This window comes from Chrysemys picta, chromosome 2, assembly GCF_011386835.1.
Source record: "Chrysemys picta bellii isolate R12L10 chromosome 2, ASM1138683v2, whole genome shotgun sequence".
Taxonomy (NCBI): domain Eukaryota; kingdom Metazoa; phylum Chordata; order Testudines; family Emydidae; genus Chrysemys; species Chrysemys picta.
In genome coordinates this window covers 4,082,465-4,108,115 of record NC_088792.1, presented here as the reverse complement: position 1 = coordinate 4,108,115, position 25,651 = coordinate 4,082,465, and the positions used below count along the sequence as shown (strand labels likewise).

The window sequence follows — 25,651 nt, the reverse complement described above, 5'->3', positions numbered from 1 at the left end:
CTTTGCTTTAGTCTACAGTGGATTTGAAGTCACATTACTGTATTTAAGTTAAGCTTTTGATTCTGATCCCACTTCTGAGCACCTGTTCTCCATCTCAGTGCTATCTGCTGAAACTATTAATATACCTGAATCCAGCATGCAGGTGTTCCAGTGGGAAAGCATCCAGAACAAACACATACGGATCTTTGCCACATAGTGAGTTGTACAATTCTCTTCTCACTGGGTATGGAGAAAAGCATTAATGTCAATCTCTCTGAAGTTCAGACCACTGCGACTCCAGTATTATCCTCCTCTAGTCCCTTGTACAGAGTACCTGTAGTATATTAGTTTAGTAGTCCTGCTTTGAGAAGCCTCTAGCCTTGCGCAAACAACCTAGGATTGAAATTAAACGGGGTTCTTTTCTTCCTGTGCATCACTGACAGTAACAACAGCTCCAGAGGTGAGTATGCCCTTATAGGTACTTGTGCAACCCTCCACTGCTAGCAGTGGGTTTGCAGAACTGAAACGGATTGGGAGTAGGGAGGACAGTTCTTCTGGGGCACCAATGGAAATAAGGCCTCCTTCGACTGGAATGACTTTGCTGACATAATAGGAGTTAGGAGCAAATAAGCCTGCTGCCTTTAAAGTTAGTAGATAGGATTGAATACATCCAGGAAGCAGATCTAGTGAGTAAGATGGAGACATTTTTAGTCATTTTGCAGCAGAACCGTTCGAAGTTACACGGGAAGCATTCTGTGAAGTGAAAGGGATTTGGGAAAATTAGTAGAAAGAAATTTCACAATACAATGAGCGTAGTCTGCTTTAAACTCAGGCTTGTGCTGCTTTCAGCGTGGTATGAGGATGCTGTTCCACATCTTATTTCATAGTATATATTATTCGTATTATTTCTGCACCAGTCATGGACCAGGACCCCATTGTGTAGGTGTGGTACAAACCCAGAACAAAGAGATGGTCCTCAACACAAAGAGCTTACAGTACCAATATATCTGAGGAGACAGAGGGATACAGTCCAGCAGAGGAGTACAAGAAACAATGAGACAAGGTTGGTGCTGTGACCTCAGCACACCAGCAGCCTGACCATTAAGTCTTTTGTAGGCTTCATGGCAGAGGAGTTTTAAGGAGAGATTTGGAGGAGGAGAATGAGTTGGTTTTGCAGATGTTTATAGGGAGCTTCTCCCAAGCGTGAAAGGCAGCATGGGAATTCTCCACACTACACCACACTGCTCAAGGATAGCAATGATGGAACTACATTGGAAACAAACAGCTTGGATTTTAGGTAGTTTATTCCCTCAGCCTGCAAGAGTCTATTACAGATGCAGGCTGTTTTAGTACAGACCCTGTTTAGGACTATGTACATCGTACAACTTCCCTCCCACCCACACAAAATCCTCAAACCAGGGTACGTACAAAAGAACAAGGTCAGGTATAAAACAAGGTTTTGTATTTCCACCCCCCGAACAAGGTTACATGGAACTCTAACTCAAACCGAACACTGCCACTAATTAACAGTGTGGTACAGCAGTGTTAAACAGCAATACTCAGCACACATTTAATATCCTGAATACCAGGAAGTTGGGGGTATTCTCAATACAATTGTAAAGCCACAGTTTGCTATAATGGTTATTGTTACACAAGAAACCAAAGGTGAATGACCCCTTTCAAATGGGGGGAAAAAAAACACATTATGTTACTCAAACAGTCTCCCACCTGCTTTTTTTGGATGCGACTTGCAGCTTCACAGTTGTTACATACATGACATTTGTTTGCTACGCTGCACTGGAGGGATGTGTGCGTCAGATTTACTACCCAGATATGTTGCTAAGTTGCCAGCTTTGAGTACATACCAATCACCTGCATACAGTGAAGGTAATCATGTACCAGAAGGTAGCTTTAGACAAATGGATTACTGATTGGATTTCATAACAGCTTTCCCCTTCCCAGATTTAATACTGACACATAATTCAGAAAGTTTAGATTTAAGTCATTTCACTGGGCTTCTTACAGAAATTCTTAATACAAAATACCATGCAAGGATGTGGAATACAACTTCTCTCCTGTTTTTTGATTATAAGTTAGGTAAATCACCAGCACTGATTTAACACTTATTAATTCACCCATAAGAGACTTAACTTAAAAAAAAATGTTATGTAATCTTTTTGAAACTTAAAGAAATAAAACTTGAATAGACCTTAGGAAATGGGAAACTTAAAAACAAAATAAAACGCCACAAAACCTTCCCCACCCTATACTTTGATGTAAATACCATTTTTAGAACGTTGACCTAAAGGCCACAAGTCAAGCCATCTGAAGCACTTTTGGATTTCTACTAAGGTAAAAATAAGGGTCTTTGAGAATCGATGGAAAGTAAGGCTGCTTTCCCACACATACAGAGCTGGTTTCACTGATATGTTGGCACATGGGGAAGCAGAGCCATTGGCAAACCAGGCATACTACAGTCTCGCTGTGCTCAAAGCGAGAGCCAGATCACATGCTAAGTCATTAGACTGCTTTAGCATTTGCTAGACATGCTTTGCATGTTGCCAAAGAAGCAACTAGAACAGGTTTAACATTGGCCCAATCTCTTGCCATGGGATCCTCAGACTGCTTTGGGTAGCTAATTTCTAGGATTTAGCTGTTTATTTTACTGGAGAACACAAAGCTGGCCTTTGAAAGTTTTTCCTTTTATCAGCATCAACTATCTACTAATGGTGAAAGCTCATTGGCTGTAGGCTCCTCTCTTGCTTTGTCCTCCCAACAAACCAGTTGTAAACATCCGAAGTAAAAAATCCATAGCTGCTGAAGCAGTTTTAGCACAGCTGCACAGTGGGAGGTGGCTGAAGTTTCACTGAGAAGCAAATCAACTTGCAAATGACAGGATCAGCATGATTCCACATAGCCAGGTTCTCTTCCAGCGGTAAACCATGATCATTCCTAGAACTGAAAGCAGCAGCAACATGCTGCTCCATCACTGCTCAATTTGGCAATGCTAAATACATAATCAGGTTTGCCACCTGGCATTTCAGAGTTCACCAGAAGCAACCTGTTCTCTGGCTTACAGGAACTGGCAGTAATTCTGCCCGCTTTGAAACGGTGGTTTCTTCAGATTTAATGAAACAGCTAAGGAGAAGTTCCTGAAGTTAAAATATAAAATAAAGCAACCTAGGTCACAGAATAAATTAAAAGAACATGATATCTGCACAACAAGCAGTTTCCCGTTATACTGTCAGTAGGCTTCCTGTAGGTGTTGCATTTTCGTTGTGTGAAAAACCTCAGAGAAGCACCACTCCCCGTCCCACTTCACTATAGTGCGTTACACTGCCAACCACCAATCAGAACTGCAGTTGAAAGGAAAGACTTGAGAACCCCATGGTAGGTTGCCTGTTAGCAGAAATGAGGTCTCAGTGCAATCCAGATGACTCACCTGCAGTGGTATTAGCTTCATTCAACTGTACTTAAATAATAAAATAAGGCATAGCTTTAAAACAGGCACTAAAATAATCTCACCATTAACACTTACATGGCACACGCCAGCTCAAGCCACCCCACCTACAGTAGGCTGTTGGATAGCTGTTTCTACGTATGCCATAGAGGAGAATCCATTTCCATGAACCATATTAAGGACGGCATACAGAAAAGTCATCCTTGCAGTCAGCAGGCAGATCATTAGGTCCACATGAGCAGCATGGTGAATACAAGTGTTCCATATTGTTTCTCTTATCACTTCCAGCAAGACTGGCAAGAATGCGAAGTTGTCCATGGAGTGAGCTGGTGCAGGATAATCATGACCAAGGAACAGATACGCTCTTCTCCCCTCCCACTTCAGTTTTCCTACATGGTGAGCAGTCTTCTGCTGCCCACCGATACAGCCCTTAGAGTTTCTTCAGGCGACTGTACAGTTCCCTTTTGCTCTTCTCACCTGCCCATGTTCTACTTTTTGTGCGGAACCGTTTCAAGTCTTCCTTAAAGTCCTCATGGTGCATGGGGCGGTAGCTCTGGGGTTCACAATAGTTCTGGGAAAGAAAAGCTGGTTTTACTTCAATTTGTCATTGCTTTGTGTACAAATGACATTCCTATCTGAACCCTGTCTGACCCCAGGCACCAAGCTCATGCTTACAACCATCCACACAACTACCCAACCATCCTATCATCGTGGCATCTAGATCCAGGCCCCAAATTGCAATTTAACCACTGGTTAAGTTGGTTTAAGCCAACATTCACAAACTGAACTCATCACTCAGCTCTGCTTGACATCTCCCTCCTAAAGACAGCTCTCTCAAAGCAGCGGTGACAACCTTATATTTACATCCTTCTCATCCCAAAGCCTCCTACCAAGAAACATTCTTCCCATTAATGAAACCAACAGAACACAGCAATACTCACAGCCATTTAGAAAAGAGAAAGTGTCCATCCTGAGAGTGTAGGGGGAACATAGGGAAATAGAGTCTAGTTACTCTATCTGGAATTTGGCTAGCACGCCAGTAAAAAGAAGTGGGTTTATTTGCAATAGAAAGGCTAGGAAGTGGGGGAGGGGAGCACTTTTGTTTGTTTGGTAAAACTCTCCTTGCCTATGCTGGAATAGTATGGGGAGCTAACTGGAGAACTAGTAGAATAAGTACATGGCACCAAGGAAGTGGAACCTGATTGAGATGGAAAACAATTTTTATTCAAACTTTTAAATGCACTAAGGCAGAAAAAGCTGTAAGATTTAATATCACCCTTCAAATTAAGGGCTGAGCATACATGGAAGAGCCCCAGCAAAGACCAGATTTGACATTTCTAAGGTAAAAACAAGCTGAGAATCTATGGGAAAAAACTCAGGCTTTTGTTCGTCATACAGCATCAGACAATGACAAACCCCACGTTTCTCCTTTGTTCTTGCTTTTATGAAGAATGCCATAGATTTTAGTAACTACAAAAGGTCAATTTTATACCTCATCCAAGAGACATTGGTGAGCGCTAGGAGTGACAATGGGTAGCTTTGAGGTGTGGAGAGGGTTTAGACAAGAGCCTTGGTGATGCATGGCTAGAAAGGGTTGAACATCCTGCAAAATAAATAACCCTCAAAAGACATTTAGGGAGATAATGTTTGTGTTTTTGAGTATTTATATATGTCTGAGTAGGGTCGACAATGTAATCAACAGTCCCTGTCTATGCTGTATTCTGATATCATTTAAATGAATTGTAAAAACGGAATATCTCGGTATTCATCTCTCGTTGAAATGTACTGTGAATGGGGGAGGAACAAGCAAATGGCCTTATGTTAATTTGTATAGCTAAGTATATGGACCTCCTTCAAAGTCATCCTAATTACCTTTTGTTCCCTGAGGAATTCCAACTTGTCAAAAGACATGAAATTGAATAAAAGATCGTTGGGTCCTAGTCTGTCATCTCAGATCTGCTTAAGCTTCATCAGGGGATGTGTTTGAGTTGCAAGACTGAGGTCCCAGTTATGCTGGTACGCCCTGAATATGAGATTTGGACATTGGACTACGACCTACGAACTAAATTCTAAAGGAACTGTTTGCAACTACAAAACTCACCTTCTCTGCTATGAATCTAAACCTCAATGGATTGAACTCATGTCTGTATGTATATTGATCTTTTAACCATACTCTCTCTCTCTCCTTCTTTAATAAATTTTAGTTTAGTTAATAAGAATTGGCTGTAGCGTGCATTTGGGTAAGATCTGAAACATTCATTAACCTGGAAGGTAATGTGTCCGATCCTTTGGGATTGGTGGAACCTTTTCTTTTATATGGTGAAATCAGATTTTCAGAAATCATCATATTTTATCTGGGTACCTGGATGGAGGCCTGAGGCTGGATCACTTTAAGGGAACTGTGTTGTTTGGACTTCTGAGTAACCAGTAAGGTAATAAAGAAGCTGTTTTATGCTGGCTTGGTGAATCTAAGTATTGGAATATCCACCAGCTTTTGGGGGTTTGGCTGCCCCATTCTTTTCAGTTCACCCTAACTGAGTGACCACAGCTGGCCCCCACTGGGACCCTGGTCACAGCCTTTATTACAAAAACTCCTCAAATGGCAAGTTAATCATAGCAATCAATCTAGTCTTGTAGCACAGCAAGACTACTATGTACAAAAGAGCAAGAAGAATGAAGTATAGTGCAGTGAGTTACTCTTCATCTGTTCAGAAGCACAGTTTAAGCCCTATAGCTGAATTTAGCTGGAGAGAGAGGCATTTATTCAATGTTATCCCTGTTGTTAAGAGTGAAAACAGAAGGGCAATGAGAAGTTCATAAATGAGCGATCCTTACTCGGCATCTTAAGAAGAAGTCCTTATAGCCCCCCTTCAGCACATAGAGCTCTGGGTAATGCAGGTTGGGGTACTCGTTCCCCAGTCTGTCTCTCTCTCTCACAAACCGGCACCTGTAATAGGGACAGAGGTTAAAACCTACAAACCTGAGTTTAGAAAGGAAGTTATATTTGTGCAAACCACATTCTTAACCTATGCCTCCCATTACTCAAAGAACAGAGTACAGCAGCCAGCCACCATCTGTTAGGAACACATGCTGTACTGTCGACAGATTCTGAAAACTAGTTGTCTATCAGAAATGACAGAGCCAGCGCCTAATACAGTAAATTGCATAAGTGGTTGACATGCTGCTATCTAAAGTCTTAAACCATCTTCAAAAGCTTACTAGTAACAACTGTGTAACAAGCACAGCTGTTGGATTCTGATCCCAGTATGCTCAGATACTCACATTCGGGGACCCCGCTCTGAGGAGAACTCACAGTGGAATACTATTATTACTCGTTTGTTCTCTGATGGCATGATAGGTTTCTTCAGCAGGAAATCTGCCACATCCTCTTCCATGTGGAGGTTTACAGCACCCTGGGAAGGCAGAGTTGCAACTGAGCATACAGCACAAGTTAGGAGGGGAGATGTAACAAAGCCACTTCTATCCTCTTGTTGAGCACAGTTAGCTTTCCTATCCTTTGGAAACAGAAAACTGTTTACACCCCTTGGAGAGCAGCTCTCTGCTGGAACAGCTCCCATTCTTGTGGTCACTTGGGTGACTGCACAACATCAGTAGGATTTAGGATTTAGCCTTCCACCTCAAAGCACAGTGCTCTGGTTAAACTGCTTTTCAGAACTAGCCAGCTTACTCAAGCAGCACTGTTCAAAATAACTGCTCACATTTCAAAGCTTGTGTAAGAGAATAAGGCCATTTCTTCTACAGTTAGAATATTAAAATTTAGTTAAAGTAAATAATGTCAGATTAAGCTATGGAAGTTTTTAATATCTGTTTCCCTAGAGACATTAGGTATCCTAACATTCTGATTTTTCTACAGAGAAACAAGTATACAGTCAGTCCTCTACAATTGCCCTACACCTCCCATTAAAGCAAACCCTGCTTCTAGCCAAGGAGAGCTGAGTGTTCCTCCCTTCTGAGGGAAAGCTAATCCAGAGATCACGAAGAGTGAGCATAGTACCAAACAGTTTGTACAGCACAACATGGTCCCAATTGTGTTTGGGGACTTTGGGCAGGGCTGTAATATAATTTTAAATATAAGATTAAATATAAACTCGGACACCATCTCCTTAACCCAAAGAAAAAAAAGAAGCCCTAAACTGCCAGCCTACCCTTGGATTTGCTCATGAATAGCTAAGAATGAGCATCTTTAAGATACTTCCCAGTGCTCCCTAATTTGCCCAAAGGGTAGCCATACATCAGACACCTATACATTTCTCCTGCAGGGTCACTGTACCTTGATATGGCCTCCCTCATATTCATATGGATATCTGCAGTCAATTATCACACACTCCTTAATGAAGCTTGCAAACTTCCCAGTCAGCACGGATACAATCTACACAGAAAAAGAAGATTTCAGGAGTTTATCTTATGTGCTACATGAGTTTGCTTCTTTGTACAAAGCTATTTCTTATTGCCACTGGGATACATACCATTTCTGGGTCGATATATTTTAAATCTTGATGCTTCCCATCTACAGTGTGGAAAAGGTAATCCTAAAAAATAAAACAGAAGGCTAATTCAGACTGAGAAAATCCCATTTATGACAGTGCAAACCATACATCTCAGTTACAGAATGTCTGGTTATTGATTTTATGGCACCCACTAGTATAACTAGACAATTCAGAGATCAGTAGAGGCACCTGCCCATCATTTATTTTAATAATTTGGCATATGCAATCTGGTCAAGCCAAGCCACAGTGTTCTTAACAATATTCAAGGCACGAAGACTTCCAGGAAGTTGAGTCATTTTGCAGTCCTCCACAATGCGTGTCATGGTTTGTGGCTGCCCACACTGACATAGTAGCTTGTCTCTAAAACTCCACCCACAAGACCTTACAATCTAAAGAGAGAGGGAAAATGGATGCAATTTAACAGTTTGTAGGGAGTTAGAGGATTATGAATAATTGTGGGAAAGGATTCAGAATACCTCACACGGGCGAGGAGTTAATTAGTAAATTATTGTTAAAGCACTTTAGTGCTTAGCATTTATAGAGCACTCAAACATGCACTGTTGGAGCAAGAGAGAACCTGACTTGGGTTAGTTTGACACACAAAGATGCTATTTAAAAAAAAAAATCAGTGTTACCTTTGAGAAGTCGCCAATAAGATTCCTTTGGTCATTGTCCAAAATGCTCTCAATCTCTGAGGATGACTGAGTCCTAATTAGTTTCAGACTCTACAGGAACAACAGTTAGAGATGACTGCTTAGTAACAATGGCCTATTATCCTTTCTCACAGAGAATCAATGCACTTCACTGAGAGTAGACATGAACATCAATTGGTATATAGATCATAGAATACCTACATCCTGGCCTGCCACACCCTCACATTTATTTTCACAATGGAAGACCTGAGCTCAAGCCCACCTAACCCATCCCCTAACATCCTGCATTAAGAGACTACAGCTTGTCAGATGAACAGTTATCTACCTGGAAGAGCATTGTTCTCTTGAACATCCTTGTTTTAATTTATAAAAATTGGATACCTATCTTCACAAAATAAAACTGATTAGACAACGATTAATATTAGCTATTAAGCCACCAACCATTGCTTCTTCAGAAGGTGTTCCAGGCACATTTTTCCTCCTTTTGCTGTTTCCTGGAGAGGTCTCTTCTTGGGACCTTTCCATTCTTTTCAGGGCAGTCCTAGCCACACCATTGGGCAGAGATGGTGATCCAAACAATCTGCACCGTTTAATCTGGAAAAAATCAGAGAAAAATTAGACACTCTCCCCAGCCAAGAAGGATGAGGTTAAAATCTAGATCAGTCTCAAACTTAAAGTTTCCTGCAAACATGTTTATATAAGATTTCATTAGAGCACAAGTGGGTGTTGGCTTGTCACAGCAAAGTAGCAGAGACATAATTTGGTGCCACAGCCAGCTGACCTCTTTTAACTTCAATACTAGGCCGTATATTTAGTTGCCATGCAAGAAACCCGGGTCCTAATCAGTGTTCCCTCTAATTTTTTTTTAATTTTTCATGTGCAGAATGAATTTTGTTATGTGCACCAATATGGAGGTGATGTGTGACACATGACCTTCATATTGGTGCACGCAACAAAATTCATGTGGTGGGGATGGGGCCGAGGGGTTTGGAGTGAGGGGGGGCAGGTTGGGGCTCAGGGGTGTGAAGGCTCCGGATGGGGGTGCGGGCTCTGGGGCTTGGGCTGAGGGGCTTGGAGTGTGTGGAGGGTGCGGGCTCTGGCTGGGGGTCCAGGAGGGTGCTTCGGGGCCACAGGATAGGTACCCCACCCCTGGCAGGACAAGTCCCAGCCGGGGCTGAGTTGAGGATGGGGGAGGGGCACTGAGACCGTGGCAGGTCTGGGCCAGAGGTGTTTGGGCCACCCCTCCCCCGGCAGGCCCAGGGCTGAGTTGGGGGTGGGGGAGGGGCACCCCCATAGGCGCCAACTCTGTGGGTGCTCCAGGGCTGGCGCACCCACAGAGAAAAGTTAGTGGGTGCTATACATAAGCACCCGCTGGCAGCCTAGCTCTCCCTGCCCCCCAGCATCTCTCATCTGCTGGTGGCCCTGCTGACAAATTCCTCCCCTCCCGCCCACCGCGAACAGCTGTTTCGGGCACGTAGGAAGGGAGGGGGAGGAGCAGGGATGGGGCACACTTGAGGTAGGAGATGGGGAAGAGAAGGGACGGGGATAGGGACTCAGGGAGGGGGGAGGTTGTTGAGCACTCCCAGCTAAAGGGGAAGTCAGCGCCTATGGGTGCCTCTCCCCTGGCAAGTTGGGGCCTGGGAGAGTGTCTCCCGCCCTGCACCCTGTCCCAACTGGGCGGGTTCCCTGAGCACCCACGCAGCACTTAATAGGCTGCTGCGTGGCCATGCAGTTTATAGGGATCTTAGGTCCTAATGTTGGTCTCTTGCTGTGCAGGTTTACTGAGTTTGGGAACACTACAAGAGAAGCATGCTCTGGCCCTAGGGTGAGGGAGTGTTTTATAGCTTGACAGAAAATCCTCTGGCAGATTAAAGAACTGAGTTGATGGACTGCGAAGGGAATCCAGACTTCAGCCTTAAAAGATGGTGGCTGGAGGCATTACAGATGGGTGTATGCAGAATGGGCTGGAGAGACATTTATAAGATTCTGTTTAGGATGCAAACTTTGGACATCTCTCTCAAATCGCTGAAGGAAAAACCTTAATACAGTTAAATCCTATAGACACTGTCTAACGGTTTCCAAATGCTACAGAGACAGAACCCTCTAGTCATGCGGCAGGCTAAGGTTAAGAGCAAACATCCCGAGAGGTGCAGGCTCAATGGCGCAATTATGGTCACTTGCCCCAAAGGCAGTTTTCGAAAGCCATATTAGCAAATTTATGCCTTGAGTGTACGAGGGATGCCAACTAAGAGTAATGATTTAATCAGTTTTGAATACGGAATTTCAATGGTGTACATGGCCCTTTGAAAGAGATGCAAGTTTCATTACGTTGGGATGGGACAACTTACGTGGTTGTCTGCTTTTCTCATGACCAGTGGAGCAGTCCAAAGGCTCGCCACACCAGATGGCATCTCTTCATCGTTCTGAGGAAGGAGAAAGTTACCTCAGTTCTATCACATTTCAGGAGATCCACATTTCATCATGGACAGCGGCTACACAACATGTCTAAGGCTTTTGCACAGCTCAAGCAGGCATTTAAATGTAATGCAGGGGGCACAACAGTTCTTTGGGATTACTTAGTTCCCACAGCAGTGAATCAGTACCATTTATCTGGTCATTCTTAGATTAACAGGAACTCCACTCTAATGAAGACTAGGATACAGGAAAGGCAGAGTCTTAAAGCTGTTGTGAGGGAAGTTACAGCAGTTGATTCATTTAAAAAAATCCATTCATGATTTTTAAAATGTTACATTACAACTTCAAGAGTCTCCTGCTCTCATGCATTGAAATGGGAACAGAATCCTGTTTAAGCAAAAGATTGCAAAGAAGAAGGTACATCCAATTTTGGGCTTACCAGTCATGACTCCATTCCTGGAAATATGGCTTCTCCCTTAAATACCCCACTGTAGACAGATGTTTTCCTTCCCACTATTTCCTGGGCATTCCCCAGTAAATTGCAACGTGAGTATTTTATCAACAAAGGAACAGCAGCAAATTGTCTCCATTTAACTGCTACCGTCTGCTGGCGAGGAACTGATGTGACAATATAGTCTACCATTAGAAGCACAAGCATAACATTTCTGTAATGCTATGAAAGGCAGCAAGAGGTGGAAAAGACTATAGCTATGTCTACACTAGCACTTTTGTCACTAAAACTTTTGTCAGTCAGGGGTGTGAAAAAAACCACCCCCGACGGACATAGTTTCACTGACAAAAGCGCCTGCATGGACAGTGCTATGTCAGCCGACATCACCACCACCACTTTGGGGTGGTTTAATGATGCCGGTGGGAGAGCTCTCGCCCATCGGCACAGAGCGGCTACATGGGAACCCTTACAGTGGTACAGCTGCAGCGGTACAGCTGTGCTGCTGTGAGGTCTGTAGTGTAGACATGGCCTACAGCATTAAGTCTTCTTGGAGGATCATCTGCAATTACCAACTTTTTGCCACTTGTGATGAAAGAATTCTATAACTCGATCTATCTTAGTTAGAGTAGTTGCTCAACATAGATGCTCACCCTGGACAAATGCCATTAACAGATTGTTGATGGCCCTACAAGGCTTAACTAGAATTTACACTACTATGGTCATTTAAAAACCTGCATCAAGAGTCTGCACTCAGGACATTATATATACACACATCGCTTCTCATCTGCAGATTCTTTACTTCTAAATAAGTGTTCAACACAGACCCAGGAATGCTGTCCCCCGCAAGCGTAAATCAATCACTCCCCTTTCACATACCTTCAAGTCCTCCCCATCCAATATATCTAGAAATCCATCATCTTCTTCCTCAGTGTCAGGGGAAGTTAGAGATGACTGCTGCATGAAAGCAGGCCTATAGTTTTCCAAATCACCTTCAGGGGCTTCACCAGTGGGAAACTGAAGAAAAAAAAAAAAAAAAAAAAGACATTTTGGTTTAATGGCAGCCTCCACCCAGCCCTTTATTCTGGGGATTGTGAGAGACACTGACAGGCCAGCAGGTCAGAGCCATAGGCCAATTCACTTGTGTGTGAATAGCAAAGAAATGTTAAGTGTACTAGTATGCACAGACCAATGCACTGATGTGTTAATAGGTATTGTTTTCACCTATCCATACCCTGTTGATTGCTATCACGTTATATTATGTATATCCCTGTACTTAATTAACCATAGATCAAAAGTGTGTTAGTATTAAGAGGAGAATTTACTTGATGTGTAAACTTCATGAAAACTAAAGAAGGATTGTTATGTGCCATTACATTAGAATTTACATAGCATATATCCCAGTAATTAAGTTTATCCATCAAATGCGATTGGAGCTTTGGAAATATAAATGAAGAAGTTTGCTAACTTCAAAGCATGGGTGATTGTGTTCGAAAATGGAAATTCACAGACTCAGTATTCATTTAGTCAACAAAGGAGAAGCCCACACTGTGAATGAAAACACTTGCCAGATGGCTTTCCGTGGAAAGGAGCTATAAGAATGGATCCAGGGAACAAGATTGTCTCTGAACTATTTGGACAATCACAGGGAAGCGTTCCAAGATGCAAGACAGAGATCCCCAAAGTTATTCTGGGTAACCTTGAGACACTTATGGAAAACTAGCAGATTACTACATCTCTATCATCATTTTGGACTTACAAACTTAGTCTCACCAGTTAATGTATTTTACTTGCTTTAATCTCTCAATAACTCATTGCTTTTTCTTAGCTAATGAATCTTTAGTTAGTTTACTAGAGAAACTGGCTGCCAGCATTGTCTTTGGTGTGAGATAGAGAGTATCCATTGACCTGGGGTAAGTGACTGACCTTTTGGGGTTGTGAGGAACCTGACGTGGTGTGATTTTTGGTTTTAATAACCTTTTATCACTAAGATCAGTTTGTCTGGGTGGCAAACAGGCTGAAAGGTCTAAGGGGACAGTCTGTAGCTCCATGGTAACACTGGTATAGTGATCCAGGAGTGCACTTTTGTTACTGTCTTGGTGAAATCTAATTATAGAATATATCACCAGTTTGGGGTGTCTGCCCTATTTTCTGACCTGAGATTGGCACTCACAATTGTGAGCCACTCCAGACAACGTGACACTATGGTCTCCCTTCTAGATGACTAGGAACACTGGTTCTAGCAGCTAAGGCAGTGCCATTCCTTTAAATGGATTTACAGGAGGCATTCACATGGTCATCCCACCTATTCATCAACTGATTTAGTTGGGGATTGGTCCTGCTTTGAGCAGGGGTTTGGACTAGATACCTCCTGAGGTCCCTTCCAACCCTGATATTCTATGATTCTATGAACTGGCTTAGGCAGCTCCAAACCTGGCTCTGGCACTGTTATTTGGCCAGCAGAATAGTGAAAAACTTCACGGCTAGTTTTTCATTAAGGGATAATCCTGCATTCTTGAAAACTGTACAATCCAGCGCATTTGCAAAGGGAAGCTCAGTTCCAGGATGGTGCAGAGAGGGGATGTCTAAGTAACAGGAGGTTACCATAAGTCTCCAGGTTTTGTGCATGCAGTCAGGAGAGGTATTCAGAAAGAAGAGGGATCACCATACTTAAGTAGGAGATGAAAACTAGAGTCCCCAATTCCCTGCTTATATATAGTGGTCTTGGCCCCTTTCCTGGATGCCCTGGCCAAGCAACAGAACTGGACATAGAATAGTACTTCATCCCTATATTATAGATGCAATTTTCAATTTTATTCTTTTAATGCATCTAAATTTCAACATGTCTGCTTCACTGCAGAACCAGCAACAAAATAAAAAATTCATCCAATCCATGCTTTGTTAGACATCCATGCTCACTTTACTTATTGCAGTTTAGCTCAAGTTTCGTGAAGGATTATAGTCAATAACTACTAGTGGTGTCATGGTAACACCCCTAGTTGATTTCCCATATTCAGGGTAGAATGAGATTTTTTCCAGCTTTAAAGCCTGAAAGCTGGGTGGGCTTTTTTCCAGCTCAGTGTGTTATCAATAAAGATGCAGAATATAGTTGGTGCTTCTTCCCTCTCCCACCCCCAGAGCATCATGTCTCAGGACCACCACTTGAGTGTGCTTTTCCTCCTAGACCCAAGCAAGCCTAAGGCAAAGGGTTAGCTGCCAAGGACAGCCTGATACATACCATCCGAGCTGGGGCAGAGTTCTGTCTTTGCCCAAAAACATCTTTTCCATCTTCAAGGGAACGGATACGCAGACAACTACGAGAAGCAGGCCTGGTTGGCTTCTTAAACTCAAAGGACTCCTTAATGAAAGGGAGCAAGACAAACATTTTATCAAACCAACGAAGCTTAGAGGTTGAAGGACCCATTGCATAGAGATATTTTACAGCCCATCCCTCTTGAACTCAGCTCCCTGCAGTCCAAGGGAATAAGTAAATCTTTCAGGATATGTGCATTTCCAAAGGAAAGTTGTTATAATAGTGATTAATATAGGAGAATTAGACTCACTTCCTCTAAGTATCCTCTACAGTCAAATATCAGCCCTGCATCTATCAATTTTTCCAGCAAGAGTCCTGTCTAATCATTCCATAGGCAGCCAGATCTGTGCCTAAATCACTAGAATGAACGTGCTGTTGTGTGACAAGCTGCACCCTCCTCCCATTACTCCTAAGAATGACAGATGCTTCTGCAGAAATCTGAGCCCTTGTAAGAGTTCTTCATTGATTGAATTCACAGCCAGTTGGTCTATAATGGAGTTGGATTCAACAGCCCCAGACAAGTTCCTTAAAGATTTACTCATTCAGTTTAATGAAATCACAGATGTTTACAGTTTGATAATTACAACCTGATAGGGCAATTGTCTGGAGAGCCAGTAAGGGAAAGCCTTGAAAGTTAGAGGGATGACAAGGTAGTAGGCTCGGATTCTAGATCCTCAGTGAAGGTAGGATGCCCTAATTAGGTTAGGGCCCATCCCCCACAATTAGTTTTGAGATAGTGACATCCCTAACAAAGAGCTGAAGTGATCCTAGAACAATCCTCCATTTTAATAGGGCACAAGAATTAGGGAGCATCCATCTCCCCTTCCCAGTTACCTTCACGTCTCTACAGTTCCCACCCACCCAATCTACCCTCCTCCTATCCCCACCCCCCCAACCTGTCCCCTCACATGCCACCACTCTTACCCTCACACCCACCTCCCTCCTCTTGATGTCTGCTGAATACCCATTCCATCTCTAAAAACATTTGTGAAGCAAAGCTTGTCCCTTCCACCAATAGAAGTTAATCCAACAACATATTGCCGCGCCCACCTTGTCTCCCTAACCAGGTCTCAGTCATTCACAATCTCTTCATCTCTCTCCCCCTCCAGCTTCTGGCTCTCCCAGAACCATGCTGCCTCTGTAGCTGCGCTCTTACAGAGGGCTCTTCCCTTACCCAGCCATTACAGACCAGACCCTGGTGAGGATGGGGCTTCTCTCCAGTTACGGCCACTTCCACTACCTCCCTCCTCTGATTTCAACATCACTGTATCTGGTTCTTCTCCCCCTATGTTGCTGTCATTTACCACCCACCCAACTCCTCCCCATCAGCCTTCCTCTCCAATTTCAACTTCTGGCTCTCTTCCTCTCTTCTATCTACCACACTCATTCTTGGTGACTTCAGCTTCCATGCTGATAACCCATCTGACCCTCTAGCTGCACAATCCCTCACCTACAGCTCTTTATTCAACCTGGAGCCCTGGTTCAACTCTCCCACTCACCAAAAGGGCCATTCACTTGACTTGGTCTTCAAGAGGCACTACCCTCTGTTGCTGAGTTGCCTCTCTTCGATCATCACCTGATCTCTTTCAGCACCACCCATCAGCCCGTGCCCTCTCACACGGCCTTTCCGTGACTTCCAGTCTATCAGCATTGATGATTTCTAATCTGCTCTCAGCCCCCTTCTCTTTGTAGGATTGTTGTCCCTCACCCCCATCAGAAGAGCTCACCTCCAATATCTGTTTCCTACACTCCTGCTCTCATGTTGTGGAAAGTCTTCAGCAGTCTTGAAATCTTGTCCCCTTCTTGGCTTCCGTGACTGTCCACTCCTAGTTTTCCTCCTACCTCTCTAATCATGTCTTCAGCGCATCCTTCAGAGGATCCTTCTCATCCACCTTCCAATTTTTGTGGCTCTAGAGTGCTCTGTCTTTGGTTCCCTTTTCTTCTCCCCCTACATCTTATCACTGGGTAATCTCATCCACAAATTCAAATACCATCTTTATGCTGATGGCTCAGATCTACCTCTCTGCTCCAGACCAGTCTCCTTTTGTCCAAGTTCAACATGGCTAAATGAGAGCTCTTCCCCCAACTGCCTTCTCAATAACCGTGCATGACAACACCATCCTGCCTGTCGCTCATGCCTGTAACATGGGCATCATCTTTGACTTGGACCTCTCTAGAGTCTCACATCAAGGCTATGTCTAAGTCTTGCCAATTCTTTCTGCATAACTTCTCTAAGATATGGCCTTTCCTGTCCATCCAAACAGATAAAACTCTCATCCAGACTTGCATCTTCATTACTGAAATGTCCTTTTTTCTGGTTTTGACAAATAGTGTTTCCTGGCTCATATCCATTCACAATGCTTCTGCAAAGATAATTCTCCAACTTACAGCTTTGATCGTGTCACCCTTTCTCAATCCCGCTACTGGCTCCCTCTTCTCTATCATACGAAACATAAGCTACTTGTCTCCATGTTCAAGACCCTTCACAACCTAACCCCCACTCTATCATCTGTCATTCAGTATTAACAGATTGACTCCTGCCTCCAATCAGCCCATGTCAGCCTTCACTGCCCACTTGCTAATGCCTCATGCTTGGGTGCCCCCCAGCCCCTTAAACATCTACAAATCCACTGCAGTGTTTTCCTTAGAATCCCTTCCAAGAGCTCTTTGCCACAATGCCTAAAAACTTGACAATGGCTAGACTAGACCACTACCTATTGGGCTGACCAACACTGTCTAGATGTCTCTTGTACTCCCATGTCTTTCTGTCTGTATCAGTCTGTCGTCTTTTGTCTTAGACTGTAAGTGCTTTATTCTGCATTTGTATAGTACCTAGCACAACGGGGCTCCTAGGCATTATGGCAATACAGAAAGTGGAAAGTCAGCTTTTGCACCAGATAAGTGCAAATTCTGCAAGACAAACCACGGAGAAGTTTAAGAATGCCACAGTTCACCAAAATAAGAAGAAAGGCCTTACCCACCACATAAACCACTCATTACAAACCTACTCCCCAAATAAGGAGTTATCCCTACGTTTCAAGACCCATACTACCACAAGTCACAGCTTCCTGGGTATAGCTTCCCATATTACACTACTACAGAGATGTGTAGAGTGACTTAAACTTACATTCTCTTTGTTGTCATCTGGTTCAATCAGGTGAAAAACATCACAATCCAATGAATCTGAGTTGTTCCTCTTCAGAGCAGGACTAGACCCCAGAAGCTTCTGCTGCAAAAGTGAGAGGGTAAATCCTTCTCAATATCAACCAGATCCCCAAATTTTGGGCAACTGAGAGGCCATGCTGACAGCTTGCCAAGGATGTAAGGGCTGCAGTACCCAAACTGGCACAAACTATGTTAAAGACAAGGGCTGGCCATGGACACACAGTTCCTGGAGACAACAGGTCCCGGCATGTAATACTTTCACATAAAGCTGGTGACAGGCTGCCTTGTAGAACATAACAGATTACACTTTGATCCATTTCAAGACTATAGCCTATGACTTTCTATTATCTTAATTTTAAGCAACACCAGATTCTTGCGACTGGAAGATTAATGAGTTTTGCTGGATATCTGCTGATAAAAAAGTGGGTAGATAAGTAGCATAACACTTAATACTGAAAACCTCTTTGCCAACTCCTGAAAGACCAAAATCCCCCTCACTTACCGGGAGGGAACGTATTCTTCTGATGGGTAACTGAATACTGCAATGAGAACACAGACAAAAATAGAATCAAATTTTACTCTAACATTTAAGCTGAAAAGCTATTAACAGTAACTGACAACACAACTCAGATTTTTCACTGCAAAACTGAATTAACTAGTAGCATAATTTAACAGACCAATAGATAACTAATTAAGAAGGGAAGTTAAAATTAAAATTGTACTCACTTAGTAAGTCTGCCAGATTCTATAACTCTTTTCTCAAAGCTGAAAAAAGGCAGACAAAGGACATTAGTTACCTTTATTGCTAATTCATAACCCAATACTTTGAACTTAGTGTTGTTTAACTCAATGTCATGGAAGGTTTATTGCTGCTACTTGTCCCCAGGTTACAAACTTGTGCTCCTTAGGCTATGTCTACACTACAGCTTATGCCAGCATAAATGATGTGTGGATAAAGCACCCCCCCCCGAGTGACATACATTATGCCGGCATAAGCGCCGGTGTGGACAGTGCTATTTTGATGGGAGAGCTTCTCCCACCAACAAAGTTTCTACTGCTTGAGGGGGTGTTTTTATATGCGGGCGGGAAAACCCTCTCCCTTCCGCATAGAGCGTCTTCACCACACGCGCTGCAGCACTGTATGTATAGACATGGCCTTAAGAACAGCAGACCATCTTGCTCTTTGTTTCCTAGAGACTTATTGTCTCAGCTGGGTTGGAGGACTAAACGCAGTTTCCCCAAGGAGACTAGCTAGTGTTTCCTAATTCAGGATAGTATTAACAGCAGATTAGCCTAAATGGAAACCGAGCTTCTCAGTGAGAAATGGGACAGGGTGTGCCCAAGGACCAAATGTGTTGCCATGGCCCAAGGACCAAGTGTGTCCAGAACCCCATCATCTCCTTTACCTGCAAGGTAAGGACATAACTGATTGACCATAGGTGGCAAACTCAAAACAAGCAATTGCTGTTAGCCATCAGTTAAGGTATATGTACAAGCAAATAGTATTGCTGAGTATCTAATGAAAACTATAAGTTACATGCAAGTTAGGTGCAGCCCTCAGACTCCTAAGCAAGGTGCCAATGTGATACTCAGAGTCTAGGGTCCTCAGAAGTACATACTTTGGTCTGGGCAACACATTAACTCAGACATAAGACTTAAGTAGTCTGGGCCACATTCCATTGTGATAGAAAATCTAAAATCTCAAGCTGCAATGTGCCAAGACATACACTTCAAGAAGGTCCAGTGAGAAGAGCCCATTTTACATGTACTAGCTGTGGAAATTTCAGATCACGCCTCCCATTAGCCTACATTTAGCAGTTAATAGCATAGTCTAAAATGCCAGAAGTTTAGCATATTTTTACATACGTTTCTTCAATGTCTGAGTTCAGGGGATCAGGAAAATCCAAACAGTAGCCTGTGAAAGACAAAAAGGGTTTTTACTATTGAAAATATAAAGTACAGGGCACCGTTAGTGAGGAATCTTAGATCTTCTCCCCGCAAAAGGTTACAGTGACTTGCTCAGCAGGGCAACTTTTTGCCATGCAGAGAGAGTTATAGACCAGGTCCATAACTCATCCTCTACTGGAAGCCCCGGGGGTGGGGTGGGGTGGGGGGATTAATTATTGTTGCAGAGAATTATGCAAGTACATAGTATTAGCTTTCTCTTAAACCTGAATATTGCTCTTTATAATACAAGGCAAGAGGATGTCAAGCTTTCTCATTCCTTAGTACTTATGTGTGGATTAAAAAGTAACCTGAATCAGTAGATTCTGACGAGTCTGTTCTTTGTAGATTGTTACTGTTCCTCGTTCCCAGCATTTGCACAGAATTCTCATACCGACTGTAAAGATTAAGAAAATTAGTTATTTTACTGAATGTTTCAGACAGGATCCACCATAATAGATTTAAAATATAGAAATACACAGTAAATGAGCTCAAATTGGGATGGCTACTCTTGATCAGTTTATGTAGTGGACAATGCAAAAGGTGCCAGTTTAACAGTCCTGCAAATTGAAGTTTTGAGTAACCATAGCAGACACAGTACAGGTAGAAGCAATACAATACTCCCGGGGGAATTCTGCGTCACTGCACATACAAAGAATTCCTGTCCCCCACAAATGTCTTTGATTCCCCCACAGATAAATGACTTCTGACGGGGAAGCAAAAAGAGGTCTAGGTTGGACATTAGGAAAAAGTTCCTAACTGTCAGGGTGGTTAAACACTGGAATAAATTGCCTAGGGAGGTTGTGGAATCTCCATCTCTGGAGATATTTAAGAGTAGGTTAGATAAATGTCTATCAGGGATGGTCTAGACAGTATTTGGTCCTGCCATGCGGGCAGGGGACTGGACTCGATGATCTCTCGAGGTCCCTTCCAGTCCTAGAATCTATGAAGCCGCAAGAGCGGTCACGCGCCTCTCCCCGGCAGCGCAGGCAGGTTGGTTCGGGCCCCTGGAACAGCCAGTAGATACCTAAATCACTGTCTGAGGGGGAGAGGCTATACAGTCGTGTGTGACAGAGAGACACACTGTCCCTCTTGCTCGCAAGTGCAGCTTGCTTGGCATGGAGGGGCAGGGCTTTGGAGTGTTACTGAGGAGTTAGGCATGGGATAGGCACTGTCCCCTGAGGCAGAGCAGAATGTAGCTACCTGCCTGCTTAATGAATTGTTCCCATTCTTTTTGTGAATTCCCCCAGGAGCATAAAGAAGGTGTAAACGTTTTAAGGTTCCTTTGCATTGCCAGAGTGGTGTAAAGGACAGTGCTTATAAATGCTTATGGTGCTTTAGTAATTAAAACTGATCTAAATTTTTGTACTGAAAAACTTTCCTATCAGAATGTGCTCCATGAACTGTTTGCTGCTGACCTTTCTGGATATGGTCAGTAGCCAATATACACTGTGAGTCTGATTCCCCAGCCCCCACTTGCTCTTCAGTTGCCTATGATGTAACACTGAGCATATGGATGCATATATTTGTTGACTAATAACTAGAAGTAAAGGGTCAAACCTAGTTACATTACTGTCAGGCAAGGGGGTTTGAGGATTTCCTCCAATGCTCCCCACTCCCATTCTCCATCCACTGTATTGTAGTTTAAGTAAATTACTGAAATAATTGAAACCAGAGTGATTATATTCAGTTATTTTGACAAATAAAATATGCAGAATTTTGTAACATTGTGCGCAGAATTTATAATTTTTGGTGCAGAATTCCCCCAGGAGTAATACAAATTTCAGCACACTCCTGCCAACATGTCTCAACTTAATGATGTGGGCTGGATTTACACCAATGTCCTGAAAGCAATTAAAAGGATTAAAAAATCAGGCCTAAAATCATGATAAATATATTTGGGGTTCTTTGCCTTCTGGTTTCCATGTCATTCAGATACACTTGCATCAAGATTAAGCTTTTCTTTGCATATATCAGAGCTATAAACTATCTTATTTACAATTAAAGTTGAGATTCTCTTCTAATCTCATGCCTCCAGGAGCTGGGGCTTTGAAATAAACTCCAAATATCTTAAAACTTGAAATAACGTTGTGATCATTGGCAACATTGCATGTGTAATGGAGTACTTATTGTATGGAATGAATTAATAGGTATTATGTGGTCTATCAAAGAGCCATGAAGAGGTAGAATAGTGGCAGACAACCCAACCCAAATAATCTCATGTTTAATTCCTTTGTTAGCTGGAAGAGAATTGTGGGAGAAAATAATTCATCCCTGTGCAGAGGGCCATCTAAAAACAACTTTATACTATTTATGCACCCTCCCCCAATCAGGTTTTAAGTAGGTTTTAAATGCTGTGTTGGTCTTGTGCTGCCCTATGCACAGGGATGAATTTTGCTCAGATTGTGTAATTATTGACTAGTGACTAAATCATTATTTTTGCAATATTATTGCCAATACCTAACTCTGGGATTGGGGTAGAATAGGCCAAACCAACATATTGCGCAGATTCATCCCTGGTAAACTATCGGTATCAAACTTACAGCAGGGATGTACTTGACCCTTTATAATTAATTCACAGTCTTAGTTATTTCAGTGCAGAGAAGGCTAGAAATATTGAGACAGTAATGGAGGAGGACTTTGCATGGCATGGGTAAGAGGCTACATGGTGCGGGGTGGAGGAAGGGCTACAGGATGCATTCAGAAGGCTTTGGGAAGTGAGAGGGTGTGGTATAATAGAATGCAGGGTTTGAGCAAAGAAGATTGAAAGTGGAATGCATGGAATTACCAGTGCAGGGGACTGCTGGTATTGTTTGGGGAGTCAGGGCGGGGGAAGAAGGCTGCAGGGGTCAGAGAGCCTGGAGAATGGAAATAGGAGCCACAGAGAATTGAGGGGCTACCAAGATGTGATCATGTGGGCTGTGTGAGGCGGAAGAGAAGGCTGTAGGGACCAGGTGGAGCTGCCAGGGCAAGATAGGGGTTGAATAGAGCGGCAAGAGTGGCATATGGAGAAGGATTACAGGGATCTGGGAGCCCAGGTACTAGTAGCAGTGGGTGGAGAGCTGGGGTGAGGAGCTGCAAGGCTTGGGTCATGGGAGCTGTGTGGGGGCCAGGTCATGGGGGCCACATGTGTGGGGGAGGTGGCAGCCATTACAGAGAATATGGAAATCGTGTGTCACCATGTGTGTGCTGGGTGTTGAAAGAGTGCACCAAGGAGGCCAGTGCCAGGAAGCTATAGGGTGGCAGGGATGAGTTCAGGGGGAATACATATAGGAGAAGTGGGCAGGCACCAGGAGGATGTGGGGGTTGCATGGGTGGAGTAATGGGGGCTGGAGAGAAGCAACAGGGAGCCTCAATGGTGGTTACATGGGCGGGGTAACAGGGGCCATATGTTGGGGAGATGGGCAGACACCAGAAGTCGTAGGGGCTATATATGGATAGCCACCTGGATTCACAGGTGTTGCAGGGATTGGGGATATAGGGATGGGGTCATGAGAGCCATGTGTCAGGGAGGAGGGAGGCAAAAGGGGACTCTGGAGGATTGCAGGGGGGAGTCCGGGGAGCCACACATGGGGGAGGGGATAGGTAACAGGGGACTAGGGAGGCTGCAGGAGCAGAGTCATGGGATAGGCACCGAGGGCGGGAGGGCTATAGGGGCTGCAGGGATGAGGTTATAGGGGCCAAATGGAAGCAGTCACAGAGGGGCTCTGGGGGCGGGGTCCTGGGAACCATATGTGGGGGAGGGGAACAAGCACCAGGGGACTATAGAGGCTGCAGGGTGGGGTCCTGGGGCAGGCACCAAGGGGGCTATGGAGGCTGCAGGAGTGAGGTCATGGTGGCCATGTGGGCCAGGCACAAGAGGGGAGCCATGTGTGCACCAAGGGACTATGGAGGCTGCAGGGGTGGAGTCCTGGAAGCCATGTACAGAAGAGGGGGACAGAAGAGGTGAGGTTATGGGGGCTGAAATCCTGGGGGCACACACGAGGCAGCTCTCGGGTGGGGTCCTGGGAGCCATGGGGGGGGGGGAGCGCACAGGCACCAGATGAGCTATGGGGGCAGAAGGGGTGGGATCTTCGGGGGCAGGCACGAGGCAGCTCTGGGATGGGGTCCTGGGAACTATGTGGGGGGAGGGGGGCTGAAAGGGTGAAGTTATGGGGAGCAGGCACACAGAAGCTCTGGGGTGGAGTCCTGGGAACCATGAGAGGGGAAGGGAGCTGAAGGGGTGAGGTTATGAGGGGCAAGCACGAGGCAGCTCTGGGGTGGGGTCCTGGGAACCATGTGGGGGGAGGGGAGCTGAAGGGGTGAGGTTCTGGGGGGCAAGCACGAGGCAGCTCTAGAGTGGGGTCCTGGGAACCATGTGGGGGGGAGGGGAGCTGAAGGGGTGAGGTTCTGGGGGGGCAGGCACGAGGCAGCTCTAGAGTGGGGTCCTGGGAACCATGTGGGGGGAGGGGAGCTGAAGGGGTGAGGTTCTGGGGGGCAGGCACGAGGCAGCTCTAGGGTGGGGTCCTGGGAACCATGTGGGGGGGAGGGGAGCTGAAGGAGGGAGGTTATGAGGGGCAGGCACGAGGCAGCTCTGGGGTGGGGTCCTGGGAGCCACGTGGGGGGGGGGGCTGAAGCGGTGGAGTCATGGGGGGCTGCATGGGGGAAAGAGGAAGGCACCGCCAGGGGGGACTCTGGGGGTGGCCGGGGCGGGGGTCCTGGCACCAGGGGGCTCGGAGGGTTGCAGGGGATGGGTCACGAGGGGAGCAGGCAGCCGGGGGCTATGGGGCGGGGGGGAGGGGCAGCAGGGCCGGGAGGGAGGCGGGGGGGCTGGCACGGCCGGTCTCACCTGTAGCCAAGGCCCTGCAGCTGCTTCATGGTGAGGCTGAGGCCGGAGACCGGGGAGAGCTCGGCGGGGAACAGGGACTTCACCACGCCGGGCCCGGCGGCCGGGAGCTGCGGCAGGAGGAGGCGGCGGCGGTGGGAGCTCGGCGGGGCAGGGCTGGGGGGCCCGGGATCCATGAGGCCGGCGTGAGGTGGGAGCGGACCCGAGCGGCTCCTGCTGTCAGCGCGACCCCCACGCTCTGACCCTCCCCGTCACCCGTAGAGAACAAACGCTGCGCCACCAGCGCGCGCGCGCGCTCTCTCGCTCTTTGCATACACCCGAAGCTGGCGCCAAACTTGGGCCCACCAATCAGAAGCGCTCTCCCCGCGCCTCGGCCCGCCCACTTCTCTGAGCGACGGCAAATCCGGTGAGTGAAAGAGAGCGCTAGCTGTGTACGACCAATCACAAACAGACTCTTTTCCTTTCTCCCACCCACCACATTGAACGTCAGAGACACTGACCAGTAGAATGCGACCCTTCCCTGCAGACGGCCAATCACCAAGTCTCATCACTTTACCCTGCCCTAGTCTCTAAGTGAAAGGCCAATAGAATGCTGAGCAATCAAAACAGGCTTCGGCTTTTCTCCGCCTACTCAGCAGTTCTGACCAATCGAATAGAAGAGCCGGCAAGAGGGTCGACCAATTGACACCAGCCGAATCTTCTTTCTTCCCGCCCCCGGATTGTTTGACAGGAGATTCGACTACTAGAATTGCAGATAGACCCGTTGGGCGCTGGCGGGTTTTTTCGTTGACACTCGTATATAAGGGGCGTGATCAAGGGGTTAGCAACCGCGCTCTGCGCGCCTGGCCCCGCTCCATTGGCACTACAAGTTCCAGCATGCAACGCACCAGCTCGAGCCGCTCGGCCGGTTGGCTCAAGATGGAGGGTTGCATGCTGGGTCT

General features: G+C 45.2%; 1 protein-coding gene across 2 annotated transcripts; it reads right to left on the bottom strand.

Moving 5' to 3' along the window:
- Nucleotides 1-1,265: 1,265 nt before the first annotated feature.
- On the bottom strand, nt 1,266-25,033 carry CDC25A (cell division cycle 25A). 2 transcript variants are annotated; one of them, XM_008173096.4, is made up of 16 exons: nt 24,714-25,033; nt 20,197-20,282; nt 19,808-19,856; nt 18,668-18,706; nt 18,444-18,480; nt 17,904-18,005; nt 14,702-14,821; nt 12,343-12,480; nt 10,949-11,023; nt 9,042-9,194; nt 8,583-8,672; nt 7,927-7,989; nt 7,731-7,829; nt 6,722-6,852; nt 6,275-6,386; nt 1,266-4,010 (listed from the first exon to the last, which is right to left on the bottom strand). In XM_008173096.4, exons 1-16 carry the CDS (start codon nt 24,884-24,886, stop codon nt 3,870-3,872), a joined length of 1,608 nt encoding a protein of 535 aa, XP_008171318.1. In that variant the 5' UTR covers nt 24,887-25,033; the 3' UTR covers nt 1,266-3,869. The 2 variants fall into 2 exon arrangements, with proteins under 2 accessions (XP_008171318.1, XP_008171319.1); XM_008173097.4 differs by having other exon boundaries at nt 17,904-18,002.
- Between the last annotated feature and the right edge of the window lie 618 nt (nt 25,034-25,651).